The sequence below is a fragment of the Cupressus sempervirens genome, chromosome 6, assembly GCF_028749045.1.
Source record: "Cupressus sempervirens isolate cs-2001-9-10 chromosome 6, ASM2874904v1, whole genome shotgun sequence".
Classification (NCBI taxonomy): Eukaryota; Viridiplantae; Streptophyta; class Pinopsida; order Cupressales; family Cupressaceae; genus Cupressus; species Cupressus sempervirens.
Genome location: NC_143123.1, coordinates 386,758,881 through 386,780,283, shown reverse-complemented (window position 1 = coordinate 386,780,283; position 21,403 = coordinate 386,758,881). Strand labels below are relative to the sequence as shown.

At 38.6% G+C, this 21,403-nt stretch overlaps 1 protein-coding gene across 1 annotated transcript in view; it reads right to left on the bottom strand.

Moving 5' to 3' along the window:
- Positions 1 to 1,955: 1,955 nt before the first annotated feature.
- Positions 1,956 to 21,403, bottom strand: part of LOC149552674 (RCC1 domain-containing protein RUG3, mitochondrial-like) — an 87,928-nt gene continuing 68,480 nt past the window's right edge. Inside the window, exons 4-6 of the mRNA XM_089788237.1 lie at positions 17,612 to 17,740; positions 17,124 to 17,279; positions 1,956 to 2,422 (exon numbers count right to left, since the gene is read on the bottom strand). Coding sequence (XP_089644363.1) covers positions 2,229 to 2,422; positions 17,124 to 17,279; positions 17,612 to 17,740 — 479 coding nt within the window. The 3' untranslated portion in view covers positions 1,956 to 2,228. The remainder of the gene's footprint in view (positions 2,423 to 17,123; positions 17,280 to 17,611; positions 17,741 to 21,403) is intronic.

Below are 21,403 nucleotides of genomic sequence, written 5' to 3'. Positions count from 1 at the left end.
TGGCTACTAAATGTTTGTGAACCCAACAACTTCAATTAATTTTGGCCTATTTATTGAAATGGTGAAATGGTCATAAACTGCCCAACCTTATGGAAAATTTTAAAGATTTTCCATGTGAAAGGTAAATGTAAATTTGGATACACATTTAACAGTTTTCTTCTATTTTGAAGCTAAAGTAATTGTATTGCAATTCTCAAGCTTATTTTTATTTCTTATAACATTTTTTATTTTGTACCATAACACCTTGATCAACTCAAATCCATCATTTTGTAAACACCGGAACGTAAGATAATCACAACAGATAATAAGTCAAAGGGCAGTTCTTACAGACCATGCGAGAACTGTGTAATGTCTCATTTCTCTCAACTCTGGAACACCACGAATGTCATTCACTGATTTTTACTTTATTGTATCAAAAAGATGTTTATGAAGCAAGTAATGGAAGACAAACTAACTTGTAATGGTCTATAATAAGTTTGAAAGCAAGTAATGGAAGATGATTCTTTAATTTACTTTATTTATTCGTGAAGTTTATTTACACAATTCCTGATTATGATGTTATGTAATATAATTGATCAGTCTTATGGTGTATCTGAGATAGCAATAATTATGTGTAATGATGGAACTGTGTATACAGGTAATTCTTGCAATCTCTCAAGAAGGTAAATATCTCCAACCTCTTGTTACGAGACTTATTACTCGCAAGATGATGTTGTGTCTGATGAGTTGCTTAAACAGTATGTAGTTAATAACTTCAACATACAATTGTTGTTTCTGAATAATGCTTTTACATGCAATGAATTATAAAATATTGTTTTTGATGTTTCAATTTATCCCTGCAATTTGGTGTTGTCTCCGATTGCCCAATATAAGCTTGCAACCTGTAAATAGTCTATATGGGCTTGTGCTTAATCTGAATGATTCCAATAAGGAATCAAAATATACAAAATAAGTATTCTCCAATACCAGTTCAGTTAATATCAAACCAATCATTATGCTCAATTGACATTGACTGATCAATATAATAATCGGTTTCCATGGTTAATCAGTTATTGTAGTGACAGGTTTATGATTAGCCAATTAATACAGTAAACGATTTATAACATTTTATAAGTGTGTTTATGAGAGAGAGAATGCGAATATGTATGGGATATGTTGGCATTTAATTACAATGAACATATGATTATGAATGCTATCTAAGAGGTGGATAGGGAATACAATTATGCATTGCAAATGTAGTTATAAAATGATGCAATGAATGCATTGCAAGTGTAGTTATAAAATGATCTTGAGTTTATTTATGAATTGCAAGTAGATGAGATGGAATATGATGGTATTTAATACAGTGCATTGTCATTTATTCCAGTGCAAAAAATGTATGCAATTTGCTAAAATGCAAAAATGATAGGTGGTTCATGATGATGGGTGAACTCAGCTGACCATCATGTCACCAGCCCTTCAAGTATTAGTATGATATGGTGCTATGTGTCATTTATAAACTGCATCATGATCGTGCTGGCTACATGGAGGCTTGATGGCATGGTGATTGTCTACGCACATCAATCACTAAGTAATCACAAACTTGGAAATGCATATTGTACAAAAGACAAGATTTTCCATTCCTTGCCAGCACTTTATTTAAAAATCAAGCTGATTCAAATGTGTAGGGACATCACAGACTGTGCCTCATAAATTCAGAAATATAGTGTTATGCACCTGTATGTTGCCTCCATCAATGATAGTAGATTTAACATCCATTTCATTTAATGCATAGCTTTGAGTCAAATGCAGATTAGATCAATGCCAGTCAACTTACTGAGAAAAGCATCATGTCATTATGTCATTAAGAAAGTCTATGGTTGCCTCTAAGAAGCTTGCCAAAGTCCATATTCTAACTTACAAAACATTCTGATTTTATCAGTATTGCAGACAGCAACTGAAATTGTCATGTGATATGAAAATATTTCACCAATATTTATTGTCTTTTCCAATTAATTAACAAAATTTGAATTCCAATACTGATGGTGTACTGGAATTCACATTATAAAACTGTAATCTGATATGCAACGCACGTACAAAAGAATTAATCATAATGCATATAAGAGCTGGAAGAAAAAAATACATTTTTGTAATAGACTTTTAGGTGTACAATTAAGTGCACTGTCTCACAATAAAATGAAAATTCTGCCAGTATAAGATATGGCGAACATCTCTGCACATACCTAACATTACATTCCAGACCTTGAGATAAGGCACATTGCATGTGAAGCTCCTGCAGAAACTGCGATTACATGAGCAGGACCAAGTTTCTCATCCTCTACTAGAAAGTTTACTAAAATAGGTAAAAGCTGTGTATCCGGCAGACCAGGAACACCTAATTGATTGTCTCTGCCTTTACCCCACATATATAGCTTCCCTGAATCTGACATTTCATAAGGAAGGACATCATGAAAGATGGAATAATAAAGCAAAGGAAATAAATTCTAAAAACGAAATTCTCTGCTTTCTATTTCACAGTCATTTGGCTGCTTTATTTTAATGAACTAAGAGAGAAATATGAAGGATATATAAAAATAAGCATGCCATACACAAAGTATATGTATCTGAATCCTTTGGAACACTTTCCATATGCTTATTATCTTCAGATATATTCTGAAAGAATCATAACATCACAACAGTCCAATTTTAGGCAGGTGCGCGACATGGCCAATCGGATCTAATTATTCAGTGGATCCAATTAAAGGTTTGGTTGAGACAACAAGAAGGTTTAAAGCATAGTTGAAAAAAATTGTCAATTATTCACAAAATTTGCAACTTGGACTGGGTCACAAGTAACAGCCATGTAATTGGTGAGTCATGTAGTAAGTTTTTGTCAAAACCTCTAAAACTCATAGTTTCTGTGAAAAGATCGCACACAGTTTTACAATGTGATTTTGCATGAAAACGAAGATTGTTTCCCAGTGTTTATTATTCATTTTTGAAGTATCAGGAGAGTTTCAGTTCACAGATGTACCATGTCACAAAATGAGGTCAAAGTTCAAACATTTCTTCTGTGCAAGCAGATACAGGTCATTTAAAATTTTACAGTCAAAAAAACAAAGAAACAATGGGAACCATTTTCAATACATAAAGATTGACACTGAAATAAATTTTGTGTAAACACTTTATAAACATCCTAACCTATGTCGAACAAGACATTCTTAAGACCCAAAGAAAATTTTTAAATGTTAAACAACATAAGACTTATTAAAGAGATCCATGGCATGTCTTGGAAATGGTTTTTGAACAGCATAGAGAAATGGTCATAGTAAATAAATAAAAAACGTAGCATAGCATTGTCGTCGGTAGAAATTGTGTATTGGCCGACGGGTCCCTTCGGGAAGGAAATTGTGTATCAACCGACGGGTCCCTTCGGAAAGGAAATTGTGTATCAGCCGACGGATCCCTTCGGAAAGGTTTTTATGTAACGACATGTATGTGGCCGACGGACTCCTTCGGGAAAGTTCTTCGGAAAGTATTTATAACCCCTTCGGGAAGCATTGTATTCATCTTATCATAGATCTTACCATCTAAGCATAATGTACTGTGGGCATATGCAAATAATAAGAAGAGTTCTGCTGGTTGCTGTTCATGTTCGTATTCCTTGTTTGTGTGCAATTCTTAATTAATCTATGCGGTAAACATTTGGCGCCGTTGCCCGATGGACCTGGTACGCAGGCAGGCAGCTATGAATTAAATGCCGAATCAATTGAACAAAGATAAGAGTAAGCTGAAGGCAAAAGATGACATACGCGTTGCGCAAGAAAATTTAATTTTGGCTCAGCAGATAGAGCGTCGAAGGAGATTTCAGAAGATTCCTGACGGAAACAAGAGCGTGGAAGGATTGTTGAAGGAGACTTGACAACGGCTTGAGTTGGTGGAAGAAGCGAGGGAGGAGTTTCTGAACCTGCATACGCCACGAGAAGAGAATCCTGACGGAAGGAGATCGACTCACACGGCTCGGAGTGCCAAAGGAGCACGAGCGTGGAGTGACCTCTTCATCCGAGATATACTTCCGGGACGAACAGCTTCGGTTGACGAACCCTCTTCTTCACCAAACAGCGCAGGTGTTGAAAACAGTGCGGAAGCAGAAAACAGCGCGGGTGTGCAGTACAGCGCGAGTGTCCAGAACAGCGCAGGTGTGCAGAACAGCGCAGGTGTGCAGAACAGCGCGGGTGTTCAAAATAGCGCGGGAGCTCAGAACAGCGCGGGTACTCAAAACAGCGCAAAAGTGCAAAACAGCACAGGTACACAACAAAACCCTCGACATACAATGATAATGGCAGGTCCGAAGGAAAAATTGCCTAAATTTGATGGTGATGAAGTAGCTGATCCCATTCGACATTGTAAAACATGTGAAACGATTTGGAGAGCAAATGGCATAACAGATACAAATGAATGGATCCGACAATTTTCCGCTACCCTACGGGGTGTTGCGATTGATTGGTTTACTGATGCTGATCCACAGAAATTAAATAGTTGGGATAATATTAAGAAGGAGTTCATCGCAAAATTTCAACTTTTGCGTGATGATAATGAAATTGTAGCCGAGATATTCAATACCAAGCAAAAGAAGAATGAAACAGTACGGGTCTTCGCCAGGAGATTGAAGGACTTAATCAGTAAAATGGAGAATAAGCCGGCAAATGGCCTCCAGAAAAGATGGTTCATTGAAGGCCTTCACCCGAAGCTGCGGAAAAAGATGAAGATTGTGCCACCATCGACATACATTGAAGCATACAATCGGGCAATGAACCTCGAAAGTGACCAGAAGACAAAGAAGAAAAAGAAGACCAGCTCATCAGATTCAGATAATGATGACCCTTCAGGAGAAGATAGCAGCAACGATGACGAGGGCAGCAACAAGAAGGTCCGCGCCCTCCAGAAGGACATGATGCGGATGATGAAGGAATTCAAAAACATGAACAAGGAGACTAAGGGTAATGATCTATGGTGCACAGAGTGTAAGAAAGAAGGCCATACGAAGGGATCCTGCCCGAAAGATCAATTTTGTGAAATCTGCCAGATCCTTGGACACTCGGTAAAGGAATGCCCTTTCAATTTAAAAACAAGGACACCGCAACAAGTGTTCCTGTCACAGGAGGCATCCCCGTCAGGAGGGAACGGGAACACCAGTACGGAAGGAGCCACATCGGGCGGATACAGAAACAACCGGCACGATCAAAATAACAACAATAGCAGCAACAACAATACAGGCGGAAGGAGTCGAATTCAATATGATGCAAATGGTCGGCCAATTGTTCAATGCCACGCATGCAATTTGTGGGGTCACTTCGCCCGAGAGTGTACAACGGCGAACACACCGAAGTTGTTATGCAGATGGTGTGGACCTGGTGATCATGAAGATGCTAGGTGTCCGAAGTCGGGAGTAAACTTGATCACCGTCAGGACGGACGAAGAAGAAGTTTTGGCCATCACACGGAAGCAAGCGCAAGTGTACCCCAACCCGGCGAAAGAAAAGAAGAGATTGGAAGAAGCACGGGTAGAGATCCAGAAAGCAACACAGGCAGAAACGGCACACCTGAAGGACACGCCGAGTACTTCCGTATGGAACTGCGTAGAACAGAACATTGTACGGAAAATTTTGCAAGCCGAGATACTCGTCAGGATAAGTGATCAGTTGCTCACTATGCCTCAGCTCCGATCGGCACTCACAAACATTGTTCCCGCTGCTCAACTACCAGGAGAACATGGTAGGAAGCAGGAAAGTGGAGCAAGTGCAGCGGACAAAAAGGAGAAGGAAAGTGGCACAAGTGCAGAAGATCCGATGCTGTTAGCTCTTTCATCCGGACGCTATCCGGTAGTCATTGAAATGGGAATTCTCGGGACTGTATTGACGGAAACAATTGTGGACGGAGGGTCCGGTGTCAATGTGTTGCCTGAAGACACTTGGAAAAAGTTGGGACAGCCGACATTATGGCCGCCTACATTCCAGCTGCTAACGGCCGATCAACATGGAATCAAGCCATTGAAAGTCCTGACAGCACAACCAGTGATGATTGGAACACAACAATTCTTGTTGGATTTCGTCGTGATCCCACTGAAGCGGAGAGGATATGATGCCATTCTGGGCCAGGGGTGGCTGATACAAGCAAAAGCAAAGCACGATTGGAAGAAAAATACTTTATCACTTGAAAGCAAAGGCTGGAAGTATGTCATTGATCTACACACTCAGATGGTTGGAGAAGAAGCTCTATCGTCAGATTCCGAAGGAGAAGATGATGAGAGGAGACAGAGTATGGAACCCAATCAGGAGGGAGTCCTACGATTAGAAGGAGATGATGATCTGGATTCAGTAAATGGTCTTTACCACTGGCAGATAGAGGATTACGAGCTCTTTCCAAGTTGTAATATGCTAAGGATCGACGAAGGTAAGAAAGAAGGAAATGAATGTCCGAAGGAACACAGAGAAGCCGACGGGGGAAATGAATGTCTGAAGGAACATGGAGAAGCTGAAGGAGGAAATGAATGTTCGAAGCAACACAGAAAAGCCGAAAAAGGAAACGCGGGTATGACTGAAGCTGAAGAACAGAACATACAGTACGAACCCAAAAGAAGGAAAGATTCTACTGTACGACTGCACTGGAAGAAAGTATTACGTCGAACCACAAATATGGCAGAAAGATACCAGCAGCAAGGAAGACACACGATACCATCTGCACAGGCAACAAAGAGGAAGGGCTCAATAAAAGTTGTAGCAGTATAGAGTGAAAGTGTTATTGACGGACAGAAGGGGCAGTTGACGGAGTCCATGGTACGGAGCTTCGGGAACAAACTGGGCAATATGGAGATGACACAGAACAGGCGTAGCAGGTTTCAACTCGGACAGTGGGTGTTGAAGTACGACGATCAGAATGAGATCAAACCAAGCAAGTTCAAAATTAAATGGGTCGGGCCGTACCAGATGCGGGAAGTAAGCAATAACGGAGCAATAAAACAATGGATGCTGGACCGAAAGGAAGTATTGGATGTAGTGAAGAGGTCGAAGTTGAATGTCTGCAATGAAAGAAGTAACGCACCCCCGTGTACGAATAACTAAGAGAAGACTGTAAGTACTGTACATATGTAAAAATTGTACATAGTTGTTCAAAAAATTTATTATAAAAAAAATAAAAAATAAAAAAAGTGAAGTAAAGCACCGTACGATTTCTGGAAAGCACCGTACGGTTTCTGGGAAGTACCGTACGAGTTCTGGAAAGTACCGTACGGTTCCATATTTGCAGGAGACAGCACCGTACGGGGTTTTCGTCTGAAGGGAAAAGGAAGTACGGTTTTTTCCATATTTGACGTAGGGTGTATGGTTTTCCAGACAATTTAATAATTACAATACGGTTTTTGTAGTAGGGTTTTTTAAGACAAGGTACGGATTTCATTGCCATCGTACGGATTTCATTGTTAAGGTACGGATTTCATTGCCACCGTACGGATTTCAGTGCTAAGGGTACGGATTTCACTGCCAGAGTACAGATTTCATTACTAAAGTACGGATTTTACAGTAAAGGGGCACTGTACGGTTTCCACAAACACCGTACGGATTCCTCAGAGGATGGAATCTTCCGTACGGTTTTCAGAGAAAAGAGCATCGTACGATTTTTAGGAAAAGTACCGTACGGTAATTAGTATATAAAGGAGCACCACCGTACGGATTTCATAGTAAATAAGGACTACCGTACGATTTTCAATGTCTAAAGGTTGGTATACGGCTTTTCAAATAAATTAATGTGCAGTACGGTTTTGTAGACAAGTACGGCTTTTCCAAAAGATTGAAATAGTGAAGACGCCTTCAGAATTGTTTCATCAAAACCCGTGTGCGTGGCAGCTCCAGGAAGGAGGCATCCATATGCAATCAGCAGACAGTGTCAAGATTGAAGCCGTACGGATTTCATCACAGAAGGGTGACAGGAGGTTTTCTAAAAAAAAAAAACGACGACAAAATCAAGTTGCTCAAAATGAGTATCAGATGATGCCATAGGGAAGGGGAAGCATCAGCGATTGCTAGAAAGAGTGTAGAATCGGCAGAAAATGACAGAAATGGTGTGTTCCGTGCAATTTTGTGTGAGTTTCAGAGTGCTAATTTGGTCTTGGCGGAGAGGGGCGCTGCCCCTCGACCCCGCCTTGTACTACGACAGGGAGCACACCCGGGGCGCTGCCCCTCGACCCCGCCGGGGGCGTTGCCCCCTGGACCCCTAGTCATTGCGGATATCAGTCATGGGAGTCTAACCAATTGCGAAGACTTGGAGCTGCTGCAGGCATGGAGTGTCTGTGTATCAGAGGCACTAAGAGTAGGTGTTGGCTGTGAGGCTATCTCGGTGAATGCGTAGAGAGCTCGGGAGGAGTTGATCATCTAGTTAGAGGCAGTGCAGCGACACTTCGCTCAAGGTACCGAGGAGTTGGAAGCAGAGGAAGCAGCACGGGTGGCTATCAAAGTTAGCTTGAGGAGTCAGTATTGTGTTAGCAAAGGCTATAGATGCAACGGGATGAACGTGAAAGTGATATGGCAGATCAATATTGCTATATTAGTTGTTTGAGTTTTGTTCTGTAGTCGTCAGGAGACGACTTTTCTTTTTGGGGGGGATGATGTCGTCGGTAGAAATTGTGTATTGGCCGACGGGTCCCTTCGGGAAGGAAATTGTGTATCAATCGACGGGTCCCTTCGGGAAGGAAATTGTGTATCAGCCGACAGATCCCTTTGGAAAGGTTTTTATGTAACGACATGTATGTGGCCGACGGACTCCTTCGGGAAAGTTCTTCGGAAAGTATTTATAACCCCTTTGGGAAGCATTGTATTCATCTTATCATAGATCTTACCATCGAAGCATAATGTACTGTGGGCATATGCGAATAATAAGAAAAGTTTTGCTGGTTGCTGTTCATGTTCGTATTCATTGTTTGTGTGCAATTCTTAATTAATCTATGCGGTAAACAAGCATTTGTCATCTTTCACATAACATCTGCAGCTTACCATTATGAGGCAAGAATATAAGGCAAAAAGGGATTCAGATGCAAGCTTCTGCATAAAGTTAGTTTCTTAGTAAAAGTCAATGAAAGCAAACTCTCTCCTTTACATGATGTTCAAAGTTTATGATAAAAGTGGCAACAATGTTTGACGGATGAATCAATCCATGCAATCAATTCAGTTAGTTTTGAAAGAATGGAAATGGTGGGTAGAAGGAGGTAAAGTTAATAGTGGGTACTAGGTTCTCAAAAAACTGTGGATTCTATCACAAATTCATAGAACTTCCAAGTATGATGAGGATTTGGCAAAAATTATTCAAAATTAGAAACAACCAAATCGGGCCAAGGCCTAGCACAAACAGCCAAGTCAAGCTTGATTGGGCTACTACTTGTCATTATTCCTTGAAGCTTGAGTATAATAAATATAGACCAATACTTGATAAGTTTGCTAATGTGTGGAAAACAAATGTAAAAAACTTGCAAATACTCATCAAATGAATAAATTTCAAATTTCATAAAAGAAGATATTTCTCATTACATGCCAAATCCACTTGATAAGCATCCAAATAACAATAAAAAGACAATTTCAAGGACCTATAAATTGTATGGCATATTATTTTCATATTCAACACATCATTATGTTCCTTTTGATTCCTACAATGTCAATTTGTCCTAGAATCCGACAGAACATTTCTAATAGAAATTTCCGAGGTTTCCTAGATCCATTTCGGGCTCAGGTGAGAGTGTTCAATTCATGGGTTCTTGAGGCACATATATGTATATATGTACATACATGTATGTGCATATATATATACATACATATATGCATATGCATACATGTGTGTGTGTATGTATATATAATAATATATACATACATATTTATACACACGCACGCGCGCGTGCGCACACACACATAGGTATCTATATAAATAAATATATAGTCTTAAAATTTATTAATATAAAATAAATGATTTATGATTTATAAATTGACTATATAACAACCACAAAAAATCCTGGGAAATCATGAACATACTAAAGAGTCAATTTCCATTATTGAAATCGTGAACACAATAATCAATTAGTTTCTCAATTGGTTTCCTTAGCCATAAAGGTGCAAATCCCTCACTGAACACACAGCATACCAGCCCAGAACCGAACCTAGCTTGAACCAGACTGGGACCCAAGGGATTAGAAGGAAGGACCTGATAACACTAGAAGTTTCGGTAATTCTTTTCATTGGTCAAAATTCTGCCAAAATTTTGCCCGCTAAAAGTCATATCTTACTCACTGGCTTTCTCAAAATTGTGTCAGGTGCAAGCCACATGACTTATGTTTTCTTTCGAATTAATATACAACAATGCATAAGCAGAAGTTATTTATATAAGAATTTACCAGTTGTCTTTCTCTATGCATATTTTCCATATGCATGGCATGTAGTTACCAAGAGATAGGTATAGGTGCTGGTAGGAGAAATGGAGATGGGTACGAGTACGTCATTTTCAAAAAAGTTTGGAGATGTGTACTGGGAGACAGCTATAAGACTGCATATCTTTAATGAGTGTTGCATACTAAAATACATAAAAAATAAAAAATACAACATTTTATAGTATTAAAAAGGATTAGTTATTTAATATTTGATAAACATCATCATAAGAGAAATTATTTGTAAAACCATAATCACCTGGGATGAAAAAGACACTAGGAGGGAAATCCCACTATTTTAAAAGATATACTACAAGGGACTCTGGAGATGAAGATAATTAATTGATTAAACTTTATGCATGTACACTTCTTAAGACTTATTATGGTTTCATCTCATATTCTTACCCCTTTGGGGTTTAATAAGGAAATTTTTTACCACCCAAAAAATTTGTAATCTTCTATGAAAGAAATTATTAAGTATATAAATATTTGTTTAGTTTGTTAACTTTTATCAAGCACATATCAGCACTTTAAGAAAATCCAACATAATCTATGTAATATATCTTAGAAATCTCTATTGGAAGTCTCCTAATTTTCAAGGGATGCTTATAGGAGACGTAAAAGATGCAAAGCAACTACACTCGAAGTTGACTAATGATTGGTAATTAGTGCAACTTATCGTTATCGGAAAATATCAAAGATAACTCGGGAACTTCTCAGGAAAATATCGGAAACTTCAAAAATAACTTAAATTTAATTGGAAGTGCATTTTTCTAAAATTCAATAAGAAGATAGCAATGCATTTTCTTAAAATTCAATAAGAAGATGCATCTAATGAGAGCAAATGAGCGAACAAACCAAACAAGCTGGTTTAGGTATATATAAATGCAAATAGGATACAAAATTGCATCCTCATGTGGAATGTTGATGGCTCATAAACATAGTTTGATAGAATGAACTCTAAAGCAAACTAAAAATTGCTTTCTCAGTGCATTCTAACACACTTCCATCTCGGCCACAATGAGGTCTCTCACCTCAACATCAAGTACCATTCTCTACTTGCAATCAATGAAGCCCTCCATGACCTCTCCATTGGGATCCACATATGATGGATAGAAGTGAAAACAAGGGTTGAGGAAGTACCCCGTCGCATGGATGGGTTGGAGGAGTTGACGGTTCCAACTCGTATCAATAATTTTCCAAATGGGGTCAAATTTTAGGCTGTCCCCCTTGTAGTAATTTTTTACAGCCTCTTTTTCCCTATCCATGGCCTCATAGAAATACCCCATCGAGGTTTGCTCCCCATCTACCAAGGACTAGAGTTGGAAATAATGAAAGACTTGACTATTGAATACAACAAAAACAAATACTCAACTTTTGAAGCTTCCAAGTTACCTTCACTTTTTTTGTAGCACCATCAAAATAATGGTTGTCAAAGACGATGTATGCAACACTCTGTCCATCGGGCTTCTTTAAATAGCTTGAGTCTAGCCATTGTGGACTCGCAAACAATTGTTTTAAAGGATTCAAAGACCTAATAACACTTTCCAACGTTAAAACAATCCTTGCAAACCTTGTGGTAGCAGGTCTAACCAACTCCTTCCCATGGGTTCATAAAGCGGAGAACCCGAGGGTGATTGTAGATATATTTTATTATCTTCCTTGCATCCTCTATGACCACTCTCACTCAATCCAATTTTCCTATGTCCTCCAAAAGAAGGCCAAGGATATACACTGCACAAGGAGACCACTAAAGTGTGCTATACTTATCTTGGACAATTCTACCCGCTGCCACATATGTTGCAACATTGTTAGTTATTATTTGCACTACATTAGCAACACCCACCTCCATCACAACTCGCTCTAACATTAGAGCCAAAGTTTCAGTTGTCTTCATCTTGTTCGAGGCATCCAAGGATTTCAAAAAGACCACTTGATCCTTGCAAGAACCCAAGAAATTGATGATGATAAGGTTTCTTGCAACCGTCCATCCATCTAAAAGTATCGTGCAACTAAATTGTTTTCATTGTAATCGTTGGTCTTCAACCACATCTTTGGCCCTAGAAACAACATCTTTGAGCAACCTACAAGCGCTAATAAAAATGACATTAAGTACACAACTTTGATTAAAAAAAACTTATACTAAATAAAAATACGTAAATTGCAATAGTGTAAAACATTTAAAAAATAAAACAAGTGAACTAACCTCCCACTAAAGTTATTAGGAGTAGACGCCTTGTAGCCCTTTCCCATCACAGTAAATCCTGTCACAAAATTCAGCCAATAGGGACCAGCTCCAACATTGAATAGGATGTGTTAAAAAACCAAAAATTGACAGTTCAAATGCCAGCTTGTCAATGCCCATTATTGTTCTGCCCAGTACCCTCTAATGATGGTTGTGCTCCAGGAATGTTTCTATGCACAAAAAAGCCATCTATAGAATATGTGTGTGGTGGTGGTCTACTAGAACCAACAGAAGTGGAAGCCACGGGAATGGTAGATTTGCAGATCCGTTGGCTCTGCCCTCAACTTCTTCTTCATCAAAGTTTGTTGGGTACCTAGTCACAACCCACATAATTTCATTATGAAATGATCAGTGTTTTTGCAACATCTAGATTCTAAACAAATGATGGTGATTGTAAAATAATAAATGATTCCTAAAAAGGAGATAGTGTAAGTCTTGAGATACCTTGCGACTCAGAAATGGCTTCCCTCAAGGCCATTTTTGCCCTTTCCCTTTGCAACATTTTCTCTTCATTGGCACCATTAAAAGGCATTCATCTCTCTTTATTTCATCCGTGGTGAACAGACAAACCCTTGTGTCACACTTTACTATCCGTCGAAGGTGGTATTTCAGACAAGATATGCCTCCACTAATAACTTCTTCACATTTTATGCATATCAAAGTATTATATTTGAGTCCTTCAAAAGCATATTTTCATGCCTTATCTCCAGCCCCTTTAGGACGCATTCCTACATATCCTGATGGACATGCATCTACTGGGGCATTGACAAACCCAATTGTAGAGGCATCTATATTTCGCATTTTGATGAAGAATCAACCTACACATGTCAATACAAAATGAGGGCACAAATTTAGATATTCAATAAAGAAATTTAGAAACAAACTAAGTTAGTTTAAAGCTTTAGAAAGTTTAAACATAGCTAAAACTTGAAAGAAAAAAAAAGTGCTAGGTTATGAAACTTTTAAGAAAAAGATGAAATTTTTGAGAAGACTATGACAAAATTGCAAAAGCTAGTGCTAGATCTTATTCATTACCTTGTAAAAGGAGTTAGAGTATATTGGAAATGGTATGAGAGTTTGTGTAATTTTGGATGCATTTAATACAAGACAAAATGATTTTAAAACAAAAAGAGAAAGAATCTTGAAAACAAACTTGTGAATCCGAATTTGCTTGAAAAAACTCTTTAAATTTGCTCCAAATCCACAACAAATTGATCCACATGGCTGCAACCGATGGTCTTTCTCCTCCAAAATCTTTTTAACCTCTCCAAATTTTCTCTTGTAATGAAAAAAATAAATATGGAACCTTGCTGGCCCATCACAATCCTTAAACTGGCATGGGCGATATTTCAAGCACTCTATGAGATTTTGGCAAGTTATCACCGAGATTTGGCTATTTATCAATCATAAATTTTAAGTTATCTAGGCGATATCTTGATGTATTATCATGCAGACCCGAACTTCTCTCGATAACTTATCGCTGAGAAGTTATAATAAGTTGAACTATGAATTGGTTTTTATATATCTCCATGATAGGGTTGCGTCTCCTAAATGGGATACTACTACCAAAGTTCAGAGTGTGAGTCTCCTAATAACTATGGGACAGCACCAACACTGCTTTATAAAAGGTTGCTAAAGAGCACTTTCTACAATCAATCATAAACAAAGGTCTACACCTAATTCTGAGACACTTTTGGCGGCTATTGTGCAACTTTACGAGTAAGTAGTGGGGCATATCAAGAGCCTCCACAAGCTTTCCAAGTTCATTCAGAGCACCTTTGAGGTGAATCACGACTGCCCTCTTTTCCCCAATCTTTTTGGGCTTTACATTGATGAGTTGAAGACCTACCTACAGATGTACTCCCTCCCAGGGGACGACTACTCCCTAGACCAAGTCTTGATTTACATTTTACTCTTTGCAAATGATGTGGTCCTTTAGGCCTCCTCCCCTGAGGGATTGGAAAACTTCTTGATGGCCTTACCTCTTTCTACAACTTATGACGGCTTATGGTGAACCTGGTGAAGACCAAGGTGATGGATTTCAATTTCCTCAAGACTTCCCACCTCCATTTCTTCTTTCAGGGTTCTAAGATTGAGATCTCGTCCTCCTATACATATCTTGGTGTCATGTTCTTTGGCCCTCATTTCAGTAAGAGACCTGTGCGCCAACCTCATATCAACAGAGGGTGTGGTTCTCTGGCCCTTGTTGAGAAACAATGTTTCAAGCATCACTTTTAGGACCCAACATCCAAGTTGACTCTTATGGAATCCTTGATTAGACGGACGGTTCTCTATAGGTCCGTTGAGCAGGATCCCTCCTTGCGACCAATTGGGCTTCAGTCGAATGGGTTCAGATTCTATTTCTTCAGTGCATCATTTATTGTTGGCAGAAAACTTCGCAGAGCATTGTCCAAGCTAAGTTTGGTGTCCATTCTTTCAAGTTTGGTATTATCTTTAATCTAGTTTGGTCTCTACATCACCTACGTTGTTTCACTGAATCCTCGAAGGGTCACCACAAGTATACATATCAAGCCTAATGCTCCTCAATTCATATTGCATAGTTCAACCCCACGAGGAGGTCTCAATGTTGGTATGCTTAAGTTTCTACTCTCTTGAGGTTGGTTGGGATTGACATCGACCATTTGCCTCCTTATCATTACTCTATAGTTGCCCTGACCCATCTATTATCTTCTTAACAGGAGTTGTACAAACACATTAGGATGGATATTTATCTCTTTGGCAGGAGTTGTACAGACATATCAAGATGGATATTTATAGACAATACACTTTAACTACTTGGGTCAACCCCCTGGGGGGGTCTAAGCCCAAGAATGGCCTTTTATCTTGAGCATTTTCTAGAGATTCAGGATGGGATCATATTTCGCCCCTCCTACCTTTCTCGCAGCTGGTTACATGCGCTTCATTTTTCCCTTGGGTCCTTTAGAGTTGGTTTCCCATAGGCTTCAGATCCAATCTGACCACCACCTACAAAGAGATGATAGGGTCTACTAGTTGTGTGATTTGGGGGTCACCGAGAACGAGGCTTGCTATAGTTTCTACTACCCCATATTTTACAAGATCATAGGGAGGTCCTATTGTTTATTCAGAGAGTCTCAGTCTCTCCCCTCCTTTGGGTACACTAATCTGAGGTGCCTTGCTCTCTACCTCCACAAGGCCTTGGGGCTCTAGAACCACTCTTTCCAGTAGCGTGTTCACGTTGGTTCACATCAGGATCAGGTTCACTTGATCACATCTTTTTTTCCTATGGTTTCCCCAATACAAGGAACTAAGCGACCTCTTCTCCTTCTAGAATCCTTGGGTTGTGCACCCTCACACATCCTTTTTTCAGTTGAAATCCTCTTTCACACCCTCCTATAGAGGATCTCAAGGGAGACTTAGTGTCTCTTCCAGCCCTGAGTTCCATCCTTCGGTTTTGGACTTCTTTCTAGTTATTCGCAGTTGGTAGTGTGGCTTCTCGGCCTCTTGTTTTGGTTCCTCTCTCAACAGTTGTTTATGTTTTGGTTCCTCTCTCAACAGTTGTTTATATTTTGGTTCTTGTTCTTTTTCTTTCCCCAGCCACCATTTGGTGGGTCTGTTGTTGGCATCTCCTTTGCCGCATTGTTGTAGTCCCTTGGACCCTTTGTTGGTCTCTCGTTGGACAGTAATAAACTTATTTTATCTTATCTCTAATCTCCAAGACACGCCATGAGCACACAATCATCTCATGAAACTAAATAGAAGTAGTAGGATAATAATTCAAATGCTATGAGCAATTATTATAAATGAAAGCAGTGGACATGAAGAAATAGAATTAATGAGCAGAGGGATGGGCATCCACAAACCTGAAAACCTATTGATAAAAACTTACATGCACTGAAATGAAGAAAGGTAAATAGGATTCTATGATGCCAACTTAGACATTAAGCTTTCTTAGAAGATGTAAATTGTGCTCAAAAAACTCTCAAGATTGAGTTTGCAAATGAGAAAGGAAGGAAGCTGTTTATAAGGATTCTTTCTCAAGAGTAACCAGTTTACATTACTATAGCATTATAAATTGGAGATGACACCTAGAGTAACATTTACTTTCTAATATAGAATGTTAAGACAGATTGTAAAGTAAGAAAAACATAACAGAACACTATTATTTGGTTCAGTTAGGAAACACTTGCTAGTGTTAAAATGCACACTGACACAAAACATCTAAAATTCTCAAGAATAACGTTACAAAACATGATAAGAGCAGACTTTCTAAACCATAATTGTTTGTTAATAAAAGAAAACCAGTGCAAATATACACAGATAAAAACATGCATGCACACAAGGTCTAACAAGAAATTCGAAAAAATTCTCAAATCAGACCAAAGAAGATTTCTGTAAGCAGTGCAGAAGAGCCAATAAAATTACAAAACTACAAAAGAAAATAATTGTAACCTATTCTCACCAGTGACAGCAGCAGATGATAAACTTCCACATGCAACGTAAATGATGCGTTCACCAGATAAAGCTTGAACTATTTGTGGAACCCGTCCATATTCCAAAGAACCATGACCCAGTTCACCATGTCCACCATGCCCCCAAGTAAAGACTTTTCCATCATCTGAACATCAACAACAGAAAAACTTTATTTTAGTTCAATAAGAAATAAGTAATATCACAGAATGAAGCATTTGTCAGACATACTAGAAAAAAAGGCACAAGAACCTATTTTATCAATTGCAATACTTTGGTAGTGGCTCTTATTGATGTACTTTGTTTGCAAATGATATATAAATCAGTATTGATCACAACCACATTTCTGCTCCAGACAATTCCAATTACCATGTCAACTGCATCACTTTCAATTTCTTTTTTAATGTGGCAACTTATATATAAGAAGCTTTCCATAGCATATACTTGTTGAAAAGAAGGAATTATTAAACACAATAGCACCTGTGACAGCCAAAGAGTGATAGCCTCCGCTTGCTATTTGAATAATGCGGACACCTTCAAGACTAGGTATAGGTCTTGGTCTCCAATCATTGCCTTTATTACCTCTCCCTAATTCATAGTTTGAGTTCCCTAGATATCAGACAAAATATTCAGTTAGAAAACAAGCAACATAAACCATAGAAATAATGTTGAAAATGATACATACGATACTAAATCATGAGCCTTGATATCCAAATACCAGGTTATAATGGAGAAGACAGGCATCACTTTCCACAAAGCACACATTGTCATCACATAAGTAGGGCCAAGAATAACACTCGGTTTCCTATTTCTCTTTTGTTAAATACTTCTGTTATTACTTCTTTCATAGCATGAATATGATATTACCCATAATTTTGCTTATTTTTATCAGGAAAGAAATACGACTACCTTTAGTTTCACATTGCATGTCTGGAAGTTTCACGGCATTGTCATAAATTTAAATAAACTAATCAAATTCTACAGATGTACATTGTCGATGTCAATCCTTTGGATTTATCACATGCTCAAACATTTTTACAGAGTAACACAAGCACAAGAACAAATAGTGTTAAAAAATTAAAAAAACTTATGAGGCTTAATATGATTCAACTAAGGGAATTACACTAGAATTTATATTACTACCCCACAAGTCATTAAACATTTCTATTGTGCCTCATCGTGCTCTCTGAGCTTACAATTCAAGTCCAAAATTTAATCACATCCAATTCAGCGTATGTTTAGAACTAATGATGGAAGATACAACAAGAAGTCTTTTAATTAGCATTTGGCCTAATGCCAATGCAATTGCATTCTTGATATGTCTCAGGAATATTTTAGATGGAAAGGAAGATTCTCAATCAGCAGGCTCTTCAGAAAGAAATATTGGAGAGGTGGGCACATAGAGTTAACAAATTATCATGACCGATGCATAAATCAGGAGGTAACAAGGGATGCATGATTCATGCCTTGCAAACCATGTGAAGCTCATTGCATGACTATTTTGTTAAAGGACTTTCTTAGAAGGCTTTTAACTTTGAGGTGGTGATGCTCAGAGGTTCTTGTATCCCTATGAACTCATCCTCAGAGGATGTTCTCTTGTAATTTGATAAAACTATTGACCAAACTGTTGAAAGTGAAAGTTGAATGTAATGTTTTTGTCCTTGATGACTTTGTTGTTTGTCCTGAACTAACCAAGTTTGGTTGTCCAGAATAATATTTTGCTCATTTGCCTAGTCATGTCCAAAAGAAAACGAAAAATTAAAGACTGCAATAATGAAAAAGTGCTTCAAAGCTTACATGGCCATGCTGAAACTGGCAAAAACTTGAAAGGACATGTCTATCAATGTTGTGACATGTTCAGATTGGTGGAACTTGAGACAGTCCAGAAGCACACCTTGGTGTAATAACCAGGTATAAGTGTTGATTAGCTTGCAGAAACATGCCCAGGTGTTATTAATAGAAAGTCAAGTGGCAACATTATGGGAAGAGGGTGCCAAATATTAAAGTGAAAACTTGCAAGTGGCAATAACCATGTTGGAGCACATCTGTGCAATCTTTGCCAACATTCAGGTTGCAAGAGTCTTGTTAGAGCATGCATGGACAAATTTGGACAAAAGTTAAAGTTGCATAAGCCTTTGGAAAGCGTGCTGACCTGTTTTCAACAGATGTTAAAGTGGTTGAGGCCATGCAAAGAGTGCTTGTTGTATATAGACCAATCTTTAAGCAGCAAACATTATTAGAATGTGTGCCCATCATGTTTTAAGTGATTGAAGCCATGTATAAATGTATAAATGAGCCAGTCTGTTCTGGAGAATAAATAGCATTTAAAGAAATTTAAAACACTTAAAAGCACCAATAAAGGGCACCATTCCTTTATAGTGGCGGGGTTGGAACTTGAACCTTTAATTCATGTTCCAGTACAGAGCAGCATTTAAGTACATAAACTTAATGGTACAGGTTGCAGTTTTTGCACGTCTTCATCAGGCTTCTAGGGTGCCACTTTCATTTGCAATAGCTCATTTGAAATTTTTTCATTGCAAAAAGTACCATAGCTGTTTCTTCATTATTTCAAAAATCTTCAACTGCTTTTTGCAAATTTAGATTTTAACATACAAAATCTAGGGTTTCCTTGCGAATTGTGGTAAGGTATTAGCACTATGGCTTCCTGATTTCATATATCTTTTTCCAGGTGCATAGGGTTTCATTTATGCAACCTCAACTTGAACAAAACCCTAGTGTAGTTTTCAGCTGTGTTGAAAGGGTATTATCCCAGATTCCTGTGTTTTGCAGCGGCCAAAAATTTAAGTTGTGAATGCCAATTAGAAGGTGAAATATTAGGGTTTCTCCATTCTTATCCAGTCTAATCAGAAAGAATTTGGAACTGATTTTCTATATTTTTTCTATTAACCTTTGTCTCAATATTGATCTAATTATCAAGAAAGAAACCTTATTTTAAGTGTGTGGAGGATCATGTCAGTTCTACATATTTATCCTGATCTGAGCATATTTAAATAAATATTTACTGATAGTTGTTTCCTGCAATGAATTGGTGTGCATATGTGCATGGTAGTTATTGTTATCAGAGTATAGGTTGTATTTGATGATTTCTTATGATTGTATGCAAATTATGCCGCCATTGATTAAGCGAGTCTGATTGCTTGGCTCATATAAAAACTGCAAAGTCCATGATCTGCTTGTCTTCAATCTCATAGTTGATTAATTCCATGAGTTTGAAGGGATCTTGTAAGGAATCAAATATATATTGAATGACAACTTGAATGGAATTGTGATTTTGGTTAATATAATGCATAGACAAAACCTTGGCCTGCAACATTTCAAAGCAGTTCTGTACCCTTATATGTGAATAGCAATGTCCATCTAACATGTGGATTTGATTGGCAATTTGTGTCTGTCTTTGTTTATGCAAAGAGGATATGTAGGTCGAGTGTATAGACATTCAGATTTTATACCAATGGGTAGATAAAATATGTAATGTTCCTTTTCCGAACTGTACTGTTTGTCCAAGTCTGAAGGGGAAAATGTTTAATCCGTACGGTGGAGCAGGATGTCGTAGGGTGGAATGGACATGCCCGTACAGAGGAATGGAATGTCATACAAGAATTTGAGAGGATGGAAGATGGTGTTGGAAGATGGTGAATGGAAGTTGGTGGATGGAAGTTGGCAGATGGAAGATGACGGATGGAAGATGGCAGATGGAAGTTGGCAGACGGAAGATGGAAGTTGGAAGATGGAAGTTGTCAGAAGGAGTACAAGGAGTACAGAGGGATGGAGGAAGAAGTACGAAGGGGTGGAGGGAGGAGTACAGAGAGAGGTGGATGGAGGGGGAGGTACAGATGGAAGGAGGTAGTATGGCAGATGTTGTGGGAAGTATGGATGATGGAGGAGTACGGATGGAGGGAGGTAGTACGGCAGATGGAGGGAGGAGTACGGATGGAGGGAGGTAGTACGACAGATAGAGGGAGGAGTAATGGAGGGAGGAGTACAGATGGGGGGAGGAGTACGGATGGAGGAGTGCGATTGGAGGGAGGAGTACGTCGAGTATTTTATAGAAATTGGAAAGAATATACAAACTCATACGCAAATAATATTAGAACACAACTCCATCAAATAAATGCCAACCATGGATAGATATTGAATACCGAAATTCTCCAATTAATACTCATAGACAAAGATGGTGCTCCGATTTGCCAGATCCGAGCAAAGTATTACAGGTGACGAAATAGGGTGAGGGTTGAATCCCACCGAAACCAG